Genomic DNA, 12,207 nt, shown 5'->3' on the forward strand with positions numbered 1-12,207 from the left:
CCCAAATAAAGATTCCCATTAAATTTGAGTTGTGAAAACAAAGCAAATGTTGCTAAGTTGAAATAAGTTCAGAAGCTGGTTTACAAGCTATAATTAATTACGTTGCCCAAAGAAGTACCAAAAAATATTAAAGATTTTTCTTAAGATTTTACACTATCATGACATTAACATTTGCTGAAAAAGACAGCAACACTTAAAAGAAAACAAGGGCTTTCTCCCACTTGGCAATTTGTTTCCATGTTACATCACAGCAGAGAGGTACTCACCCCCACTTGCATATTCCATTATTAAATAGAGAGTTTTTTCAGTTTCAATGACTTCAAATAGCTTCACTAGAAAAGAAAACCAGGAAAAAACACAAAACAAACAACAAAGAGCCTCACTATTTGCTTGCTGCTTGACAGTATCAAACTATTACTCTAAAGAAATATTTCCTGTCTAATGTTCCTAAACGGAAAATATGGTAACACATTTGGTCAACTCATACAGAACAACATTTTCTCAAGAAACAACACTTTCTTCTGTTACATGAGAAAAGGAACTAAATTAAGTGGAATTTCCACAGATTCGAGCATCAGCTATAGCCGTTTTTATGCACTAAACTGGCGTACATGGTCACAAATGAGTTGTCTGTCAGTTTGCTGACAATACTACATCATTTAAATGTCTAAACCTGAACAACTTCTTGACCACTTTTTCATTTTGGTATATACTTATTTTTAATGACAGCCTGAATTTAGTCAAAATCAATATTATACTCAAAAGAAGCAAAATTATCAGTTAGCTATGTTTAAATGGATCAAAACCTTTTTTAAGTACACAGCTCTGAAAAAGTATTTATTACTGATACTTTACAGTAAATTGACACCCTAATGAAGAATCATCTTTTAAACTCATACCACAACTATTTTAACAGTGAAAAAGCTAACATTTCTTCAGTTGGAAACTATGTGAAAGAAACAAGGTACCTATATTTGGATGATTTAAGATCTTCATTATTCTTACTTCTCTAAAGAGCTGAAATAAACATAAAACATGAAATAAGTTAACAAAACAGGTAACGCCCATTCTTCTTAAAGTCTGATCATTTTGATATACTTATGTAAACACAAAAGGTTAACATTACTATTCGCATTTCAATGAAGTTCATGAAATAAGCACTTATTGGAGGGAACATTTAAGCACCTGCTTCTTTTGACACCCCTCCCCAAAGAAATCAAACCTCAAACCTCTGGAGACACCCAGAAGTGCTCCAGATGGCTCAGAACAGAAGTGACCGTAGCCCTGTTGTTCGCAGACTTTTGGGGCCAGAAGATCGATACGAGCCCATGCAGCTTCTTGCTGGCCAGTACATCGCGCACCAGCTTTCACCCCTTCATGGAAAATTCTGTTTCCAAAGTTTCATGAAACCTCACCAGAGTGTATTTTGAAGACCGCTGCACTACGCTACTCATGTGAATCCATCACTCTTCAGTACTTTGTTAGAGCCATGGAATTACTGTGCCACACAGGAACTCACAGGTGAAAGATCAACTGCTTATACCATACAAAGTGTTACCCAACTGGAGCAAGTTTGAAGGAGAGCTGGGCCGGCAAGGCTCCCCCTCAGCCCTTCACAAGTCTTCTCACAAGGCAACCGAGGCGCAGCAGCATCCAGCCCGGGGTTTGTCCCTGCAGCTCTGCTGACTGTCCAAGCCTGCTCAGCCAGTACAACGTGCTGAACGTACTTGCCAAAATTAATAGGGCAGAACGCAAACGGTGTTTTCCTGACCCAACAATGCCCAACAGACAGAAGAAACACCATTACTTCAAGGGTACAGTCTCAAATTCACCATCCACCTTCCCATGCAAGAGGATGGTACCACCTCCCCGTCTGGAAGTACTGGTGTTAACCCAGACGGAGCACAAGGTCCAGGAAAGAATGTAACAGAAAATCTCACAAAACACACAACTCCCCCAAATAAACACACTCCATTTCCTGAGTTTTCTGTTGCAGCCCCCTTGCCCACCCTAGCACATCTGCTTTGGCAGGATGGGTGGTGAGGGAGCACAAGTGCCCACTTCAAGCTGCAGGGTAACACCAATGGTGCCACATCCAGAAACCACACGCTGATTGTAAGGAACTTGTTCCAAACCCTCCCACGACACCAATACCCATGTGATGAGGGTCTTGCTTGAGTAGTTATTTCCAAAGAGTTCAACTTTGCCTGTCATACAGAGTAAACTCCGTCCTTCGGCAACTGGACCACAATATGGGAACAGCATTCAACAAAGCACAAACAAAAAAGTCTGTCAACTATCAGCTGTTAATTATTTTCACCTCTGAAAACCCTCTTCTGCAAAAGACGATTAAAAGATGCACATAAACCTGTAAGTGTAATACCAAAAATGCCATGGCTGTTGTTACTGTAATATAAAACATTGCTTTTAATGAAAGTCATTAATAGCAGATGAAGTAAAAGTAGTCTCACTTCTGCTCCCAGAAAAGACCCAAGATAAAAAATAACTACGAAAAGCCTGAAGTGCAAATACTATTCTATTTGAAAAACCCAAATAATTCTCTTTTTCAGCAGTTCGCTATATGGCAGTCAAGTGTGTAGCTGTTCTCCTTCTGCAGCTCCCCCATGCCAGCCCCAGACTCCAGAGGGTTTATGCTCTTAAACCCTGATTATTTTCTAACAGCATGCTTCAAACCGTGGGAGTATTTAAGAGGTTTTGTTATAAATCTAATGCCAACTTCTACAGGAATACCAGTAACCTAGCAGATCATATTGATCTTAACGTGAAGAGACTGAAGCAGAACGAAAGCAAATAAGAGATACCAGCATTGTTATTAACAGCAAGGAAGCAAAAAGTGCTGCTGCAAGATTTGCCTCAGGTCAGATTTCAGATAAAGTGAAAACATTTAGTATGGCTACATGTATGGCTAACAACTCAAAAATCTGCAGGTGTACTTACTCAATAAAAGCAGAAAAAAAAAAAGTGAGACATAGGAAACAAACAAAAAACAACCAAAGAATCAACAAAATAAAATTCTTGTGCATTTGTGTCTTTTAGTAAAATAAAATGTGGGGGTTGAGATTTAACTAAATAAGCAGGGGGAAGAGGAACACAATCTGGAAACCAGTTGTTCTAACCATTCTCTGCTTTCTGATGTTCCGTCGAAGGGTAGGATTTGGGAAGCAATCCCCATTGCACTGCCCAACAGACCTTTTGCCCCATGCTACAGCCATGGCTGTGAATGGCACACTGCCTGAACACACAAATACTTTTAATTATCTTGTCATCATTATCCAGGTCTGTGTGCCTGACACTCCGCTAGATGACAAGCTGCCTAAATGCAATCAGGATTGACTGATCAAGTAATTTTTTGGCCATGCAAAATAGAGTTTCAAAAACTAAAGATGCACATTTTCTTCCCTGCCCCCCTGAGAGGTAAGTAAATTGCCTTTAAAAAAACCAAAACAAAACACAAACAAAAAAACAGATGTTATTTCTGGAGCTTTTTCATATATAATTAGACAAAGTAGACTACTTCACCAGCTCTCTCTGATCATCAGAAATTTCAAAGCAGTTGAATCTATAGTCATTTTTTTCTTATTTTTCATTCAGGTCAGCTGAACTGCTGTGTAGTATATTCTGAATACTCCACTAATACTTTCAATCATGGTTTATACAACTGAAAGCCTCTGCTCAGCTTTAAAGTTTTGAAGACAGTTTGCTTAATTCGCTCTTGATTGTTGGCATCTTCCACCCCCAATACTCAGATAAAGCCTGTTGGGTCAGACTCTCACCAAGGGCAACTCCACTGCTGCACAGATAAAAGACCTTGGCTGTTATTCAGCTGTTAGTCTATCATCACCTCACCCACCTAAAAAAAAAAAAGATATCTTCATAGGATTAAGTATGGGAATATAGGGAGTCATCACTGGTGCCATCGAACAAGAACAGTCAACCAAGAGCAATATAGATTAAGACAGTAAAAAAGAGGCCAAAATTCACAATATTATAATGTAAATGAATATATTCATTACTCTGTTTTTTTCTTTTAATAAAGTATGCTGACTTGGCTAGAGCAAGCTGCTTCCTCCAGTTTTTGATGGTCTAATGTGATAAAGTCAGGCCTATACCACATTTTGGGCTGCCCTAAATATAACACTGGTCCACAAGACAACTAGTCTGCATTACTAACCCCAATGAAGCATGTCAAAATGTAGCTTCTACATATGAGCCATTTGTTGAAGTGGGTGACTAGAAACAAACTTTTTAAAAAGAGACTATTTTTGTCTCAGAGGAAATTAAAACCAAAAATACTTGAGAACAGAATACAGCCACCACCAAATTCTTTATTAGAATGATAGTTAGATAAATGCACTTCAGACTGTGCTCCCTTAGTCAGTTTAAATGTTATGTGTAGAGTTTTGACACAGATGGCAATTTCCAGGGGGACATATGCGAATACTTGACACTGTATTATGTGTTATTGTCTATTTCTGACAAAGAAATAAAATGTAAAACATCATATAACGTCCACACAGTTTTCCCAGATTTTACTCCTCCAAAATATTATGTGCCTCAACTTCTAGCAAATGAAGCAGTAATTAAAATCACGCAGTAACATTCACTGCAAACAGCCAGGTACGATAAAAGCCCATACATGTGAGGTTCTCTGCCACAGGAACGCAGAAGAAGGTGTAACATCAGAAGATGCAGTGTGAAGGTTCTCAATCCAGAAAATCATTTTCCTAGCTTTAGGAACTTCATTGTCATTATGAGATCATAAGGGCAGACAAACAACTGAAAACAGTGCTTATCAGTTTAATTTCTAATACCGAGATTAAAAACTACTCCCAACTTGTTGAATAGCTCACTTTCCGTCAACAGGAGCTCTATAAATGTTTCTAGGCAAAGACAAACATCCTTAGTCTGCCAAACAAATGGCTTTCAGCTTTGTTGTGGTCTTGGTCCTTTGACTGTAAGCCACGTTAGATACTGGGAAAGAATTACATTTAATTAATGTTGCTGGCCAACAAACTGAGTGAAAAAAACTCCAACAAACCAGCAATGGAGCACAGACACATACTGAGTAATAATCTTGAATCAGTTTTACTTGAACTTTAATATGCTGACACATCTGAAACAACAAGGGAGTGAGGGGAAAGAAGGACCCATCTTTTAAGCCAGCTCTCTCTGAACACAGTGAAAGATAGAATGTGTTCCTGCATTAGCTATTGCAAAAGTTTCAGTAACACATTATTTCAAAAATAAAATAAAAAAAAAAAGTTTGCTAAAATGCAAGTCAGTGCACTTGCCAGACATGGAGCGTTAACATATCCTGGCCTCCTTCCCCACAAAGCGGGGGCTTTTCCCAACTCAGCTCGAGCTTGACCTGCATATTAGGGTGCTCCTGGTAAGTGCTCACTGAAACATGCCCCACATATGATTAGGAGCCTCAAGCAGGAAGCTTTTATACAATACGAGTTTGCCTCAAACAAACCACAACTTGAAAACAGAAAAAACACTTTTTATAAACAGAAAAGCCTGGGAATTTGAAATTCTCAGCCCTTTCTTGCAGTTTTTAAAGTACTGATTGACCTATGGTCAGAAACATGGTCCGCGTTAAAATTGATGTTTAAGAACTCTAATAAGCTTTAACAAAAAATGGCCAAAACAAGTGGCAAAACATCTGCACACAACGAACAAAAATATTTGGCTGAGGAGCCAAGTTCTAAAAAAGGAAATGAGAAATGATTTAATGCTATTACGTGGGCTCGGTAAAAAAAAACTTGCATATAACGGCATTGCTAATTCAAAAGAGAAAAACAAATTTTTTGTTGTTGTTGTTTAGGAGGAAGTGAACTACTGTAGCATCAGAACTTGTTTCCAGTGAGACCGATACTCACTGGAACGAGGTACACAAGTACTTTTGCGGAGAGCAGTGATCATGACTAACACCACCGGCATGGGAAAAAAGCTTTAAGAACTCCCTTTTCTTTCAAAGCAGGGAAGCACCGCTTACGGTTTCCTTTTTGCTAAGAAGGAGCAGCAGAGTAGTAATTAGGTCCTAAACCAACAGCTGAGAGTCCCTGCGTGTGGCTACCACAGGCTTCCTCAGCGGCGGAGAAACCCGACGGTTCCACGTGGAGCTGTGGGGAGGGCAGCGCCCGGAGCTCGCTGCGGGGGCAGACCAAGAACTACTGCTGTGGGAAGCAAAGCAAGGCCTTAACGAGGTTAACTTCCTTCTGGCAGCTAGAATCATAGAATCATTTCATTTGGAGGAAACCCTCAGGATCATCGAGTCCAACCATAACCTAACTCTAGCACTAAACCATGTCCCTAAGAACCTCGCCTAAATGCCTTTTAAACACGTCCAGGGATGGTGACTGCACCACCTCCCTTGGGCAGCCTGTTCCAGTGCCTGACAACCCTTTCTGTGAAAATTTTTTTTCTAATATCCAATCTGAACCTCCCCTGGCACAACTTTAGGCCATTTCCTCTTGTCCTATCACTTGCTACTTGGGAGAAGAGACCAACACCCTCCATGTTACAACCTCCTTTCAGGTAGTTGCAGACAGCGATAAGGTCTCCCCTCAGCCTCCTTTTCTCCAGGCTGAACAGCCCCAGTGCCCTCAGCTGCTCCCCACCTGACACGTGCTCCAGGCCCCTCACCAGCTTTGCTGCCCTTCTCTGAACTCTCTCCAGCACCTCCACATCTTTCTTATGATGAGGGGCCCAAAATTGAACACAGGACTCCAGGTGGGGCCTCACCAGTGCTGAGTACCGTGGCCTAGTCCTGCTGGCTGAAGTATTGGTGTGGATGACGTAATACAAATAAATCAGAACCAGCAGCCTTTAATCACCATTTGTTTTCCCCACCTACGGACGAGCAGGCTACACGGCTCTGCCGCAGCTCAGACACCATACACCACACCCTCTTCCCAGCACGGTCCTTCCCGCCCCACCAGATCTCAAATATTTTATTGGTCTCTCTAGAAGTGCAAGATCTGCAGCATTTCCATCTTAGCGTCCCCTGCATCTACAGGTCGCAGGGGCTTCAGGTGCACTGAGGCTGTGGCACTGCTGACTGTGCTGGGGGAAAAGGGGCAAGGGTTTCCAAAAAAACCTAAAACCAACCAAAACCTTGATTGTGCAATATTGGTAAGTATTGCATTGTGCATTCACTCTGCTTACTATGACAAGCAGGCATTTAATTTTAAGAAAATTACTTTCAGTTTTTGAATTGAGAACACTGACATACCTCATGAAATCTTTTCTGTGCTCATGTAACAAATGAGCTTAGAGAGAGCACATTAGCAGTCGCACTCCCCAAATCTGATCTAATTTCTCTCCGTTTCTTTTGTACTATTCTTCCAGACTCCCATTTAAGAAACTCAGTGGTAGACAAGACCAATTTACAAATCACACTTTCCAATCTAATCTAATTTTATAAATAAAAACATTACAATGGAGGTGGAGACACGAGTGGACACTAAGCAGGTTGAAACCCAGGAACCAAAGGGCCAAGCAGCAAACTTCCAGCTTGTGGCTTTGCCAAGTGAACACCTGTGAGTTGTACAGAAGGTTTGCTTTGTTCCTGGAACATGAGCTCAAGCTAGCGTTGCGGTCCAATCTCAAGACAACGCCGTATGAAGGATTAAGATTTTACATTTTTGTCTGAAAACACAGCCTCTTTACTTTTCTCTGACCATTTTTCCCATGCCCTGACCCCTCCCGTTCATATCATGCAGCTTTTGTTTATTTTTCAAGTCTTTCAAGCATTTAACAATTTTTTCAGGTATCCCAAGTCACACAGATCTGCCACACCAATCAACTTTATCTAATCCATCATATTACCTAATCTGTATTTAATTTCCTCCCTGCTTACCCAGAAATTACCAATAACTTAATGGATTAAGCTGAAAAAAATTCTGAGAATACTGGAACCACATCACCTACTTTTACCCAGTCGGTTACCTGCTCAGACAACAGAGACTTTCTTCCATAGGTTATTCTTTGCCTCTCGACCAAATTGTATAATGTAAGAACTTGTGTATTTTTCCAGTTTACTTTTGCACCATTAATTTTGATAAAAACATCTAGTCACATGATCCTTTTAGTATTTGTATAAAATCCAAATGTGTATATTCTCCCGTTTACTCTGGTTATGCCATTTCATTTTGTTTGCAGGTAAGTTCTGGGTATTCTCTCGTTCAAACAGAAATATGCAAGGAGCTTTTTAAATCAAAGTACTCAAAAGTAAATAAAAAGCCTTTGCAGCACTGAAAAGGACAGAGTTAGAAAAGTCCTAGGTAAAAGTGACATTTAAATGTACTTCCTGCAGGCACTCCAAAGCAGACTGGCTTGATGAAAGAGTAGGATTTATCACTACTTACTAAAATAGATAAGGCGATACAACTGTAACAGCACATTAAACATTTGAGGCTAGAGGGAGGAAACCAGAATAGCCACGCTCCAATCTGTCCCATAAAACTGCAGCACCTTTGCTGCTGTGAACTATGTGAAAGGCATAGACACTGCCCAGCCTCCAGTTCAGAGGCAGTGTTTTCAAGGTCAGTTTAAGAGACAGAATATAAGCTTTGTACTTATAAGTTTAATAAAGTGACCAGCATGAAGGAGACACAGGGTGTGACACCACACCAAGAAGGTCCTCTCTACAGAGTGAGTCATGCTCGGGAGACAAAGGAAGTGGCTGATACCACTGTTTTCTCAGTTTAGAGCTCTGTGCAAGTTCATCTTGAACAACTGCACGGTTGTCAAAAATATGTGTTACAAAACTAGTCAGTAAATACAGTAATCAGATGTGTACAAGGTGCAATGCTTCAGATTCTCCAGCACAGGCACCCAGGGTTAATGGAAGGAGGTGGGGAAATGAAACAAGTTATAGTCAAGTTGAAAGATTAAATGTAAAAACCTACCTTTTGTAGACTAGTTGGGTTCAGCTGTGTTTTGTCAATTATTTTTATGGCAACCTAAAGGAAGAGTTCATAATCAGTATTTTCCACCTGGACAATGCAGCATTATTACAAGATGGTCAAATCCAGCAACAGAAATGGAAAACATGAAAACTACACAAAACCCACTCAAGCTTCTCCAGAAAATTATGTACTCGTATTTAAACTAAAAACATTTGGAATTAACCTCTGAAATTTAACTTACTTCTACTGCAAGAAACTAAATGGGAGAGCGGAAATAACCCTAGTATCTTAAGCGTATTAAGATGAGAGAAGCTCACTTAGTCTTTTGATTGACATTGAGACCATCGCACTTATTACAGTGGAAGCTCCAACACCAGACGGGGCCCCGATAGAGAACAATGTGCCTACAGAGAGTATTTACACAGTGTAATTACACAACAGATTACACAGTACTGACTGGGCACTGACAGTTTGTGAAGATGCTTCTAAAAGTAGAGATTTCAGAGCAAACTGAAAGTAATTCTATGCAGATTTTCCAAGGACTAAGTTCAGCTTTGGAAATTCATGGAATATTTGAATCAATTATTTGCTCCCTAATGGATATGAAAAGAAAAATTACTTGTGCATTAACAAAAACCCATTGACTGTAGTAAAACAATTTCAGCAAGTTCATTCCTTTGCTGGTTCTCATCTTCTTGCTAAGTACTGCACAGAAATATTAAAGAACAATGTAAAAATTTCACAAAATAAGCAAAACAGAAATTCAGTACTATGGTAACTAGTCCCAACCTGAAGATTGGAGGCAATGAACAGGCAACAGATATGAGCTCCAGTACAACGCAGTTTGGATACAGGACGATTTAGAAGAGGAAATGGGAATCTTTCTAGTATTATGTGCCAATTTGTATTTTTCCTTTCTAAATTAGAGACTAAACATGCCAGAAAAAACTACAGAAGCCAAGGAGATGGTGCTTCTCAAAGAGGCAAGATGCTGCAACTCAGCTGATTATAATACCTCACTGGTGCACAGCAAGGGCTTTCAATTTCCCTGGAATTTTTGGCTCAAACAGTTGATGCTGCTCCTTCCCAGGCCACAGCTCCCATTTCCCTGCATCGCTCCGTGCTGTCTTTGTCATCTCATTAACTTGGGGTTGGCAACGTATGGAATAAAGAATATCTTACATCAAAGTAAATTTATATCCCTATATTCAAGTGCAAAAACACATGGATAGATCATCATGATGGAGAGGGTAAGAGGGGAACGCAGTGTTCAGCACCTGGGTGAATCACAGAATTATATGATGGATAAGGTGTTTTCTGAAACTGAGATTCAAGACTTATTTTGAGCCTTTCTAGATGGCAAGATACGATGAGATGTCACCAAGAAGCCATCTAAGAATATTTTTGCTTCAAGGAGTGTTTTTTTCTAAGGTATGCTACTGAAATTAAAGATCACTATTTCCTGAGGCAAAATTCCATTACAAAACCTTGAGAAATAGCTTCAAAAATACAAACTAACGCATTAAGCAATAGGTATTTTTATATCAGCTGCTGTGTACGAAACCAAGATTTTTATCTCTACCTTTTTACCTACTGCTGTAACGTAGGTAACAAAGTTATTCACTTCCTGTAATCTCTGACAAATCCATGCTGGATGTAGAGTGGCCGCTGCCTTTTTCAACAGCAGATAATGTTATCTGAAAGTCAACCGGTGTCCCAAGACTACCTATGCCACAGAAGATGGCTGTTGGCTCGGTAAGTGCATTCCACTCAGAAAAAGTTGCATTTGTGTTCTGAGTTCTACCGTCCAGGTGAATCTTTGAAAGACGTAAACTTGTTTCAATCCACAAAGTCTTAAGTTATGTGGTTTCTGCAAAACACAGCTGACCTCTCTCACGGTGCATCGGGGCCAGATGATCAGAGAGGTCTCAGACACTGGCAAACAAATCCAGCCCTGAAGGTCCAGGGAAGGTACACACCTCAGTTTTCTGAAAGGCAGACTCATAGGCCTGTTCAGGGCACTAATTATAGCCTTAAAGGCGAGATGAATTTAGAGAATTCCTATCCACTTGAACACCGAGAGAACACTGTGTTAACACTGACTGAGAGCTTGAACCCATCATCAGAATAGGGAACAATTTCAGGTGCCTTGATAAGGTCTCCAAATCCCAGGCAAAGGGAGCCTGCCCTCAAGAATAGTTCTGATGAGCCTGAGAAAGATGATTCTCCGTTTCACTAAGCACAGTTACTAAAGCAACAAATTGCCTTCCAAAGCAGAAACTTTGCTCTCTACACAAAGTGAATCTGGAATGATTTCAAGCATTGTGTGCTATGGCCAAGGCTGGAAGAATGCAAGTCCACATACACTGTGACACTGCTGCATCAGCCATGATATTCTGTGTGAGATTATTAGTAGAATTAAAATTAACTTTGCTTTCATCATCCACAATAACATGACTTAAAATATTCCTCCTACATGGCTTGAATTAGAGAGTTAAAGCAATCAGAACAAAGTTGAGACACTGAGCAAACTGGCCAAATCGCCACCATTCAGAATGTTTTCTCCCTCTTAAATTTCACTTTTTCCAAGAGAAGAACAGAAGGAAGATGACAATAGATTCCTTGGAGTCAGACTTGAATCCTGAAAGAATCCTGTCTCACTAGGAAACTTCAACTTTCTTGCTATTAACTGAGCACATGCCTTTAACAAACAGAAGGATCCATATATTTTTGGCTGTGATTTCAACCACTTTGGTAACAGCAAAAGGTAGTTCTATCTTTTAGATTAATTTTGGCAAGTATGGAAAACTTGTCAGAGGAAATCACCTTTGATAAGCCACAACAGAAAACACATGGCTTAAAGTCAAAGAATTAACAAAAGCAGATTTACAATGAAGATTCTCAGTTTCAAAAGGGCAGACAGACTACAAATAAAACTCTCCTAGACAGAGGATCTGGAAAGAGTGTGTTTCCAAACTCCAGCTCCATTGCAGTGGAGCTGACCCACCCTCCAGACCTCTGCCATGAGCAGAAGGCCATGTGCTTCTCGGCAGGACAATTCAACCCTCTCAAGTTAGGTTGGTGTTCTGATCACCCTCTAATAGGCCAAACATTTCTCCCCTTCCGTAACGTGAGGCTGGGCTCTCATCATACATCCTGCAGACACACAAAAGATGGAAATGAAAAAGAGTACTGGAACTTAATCCAGCTGGAGAGATGAAAGCTGTATCTCAGGCAACAGGAAAATTCATGGGGAAGGGCTCCAGATGTA

At 40.2% G+C, this 12,207-nt stretch overlaps 1 protein-coding gene across 12 annotated transcripts in view; it reads right to left on the reverse strand.

The window, feature by feature from the left end:
- Nucleotides 1–12,207, reverse strand: part of MARK3 (microtubule affinity regulating kinase 3) — a 64,646-nt gene that overhangs the window by 35,458 nt on the left and 16,981 nt on the right. For all 12 annotated transcript variants that reach the window (XM_082059603.1, XM_082059608.1, XM_082059607.1 and 9 more), the window contains 3 exons: nt 8,937–8,990; nt 969–1,017; nt 267–332 (listed from right to left, as the gene is read on the reverse strand). In XM_082059603.1, coding sequence (XP_081915729.1) covers nt 267–332; nt 969–1,017; nt 8,937–8,990 — 169 coding nt within the window. The remainder of the gene's footprint in view (nt 1–266; nt 333–968; nt 1,018–8,936; nt 8,991–12,207) is intronic.

This window comes from Streptopelia decaocto (assembly GCF_964273445.1).
Source record: "Streptopelia decaocto genome assembly, chromosome: 7".
Taxonomy (NCBI): Eukaryota; Metazoa; Chordata; class Aves; order Columbiformes; family Columbidae; genus Streptopelia; species Streptopelia decaocto.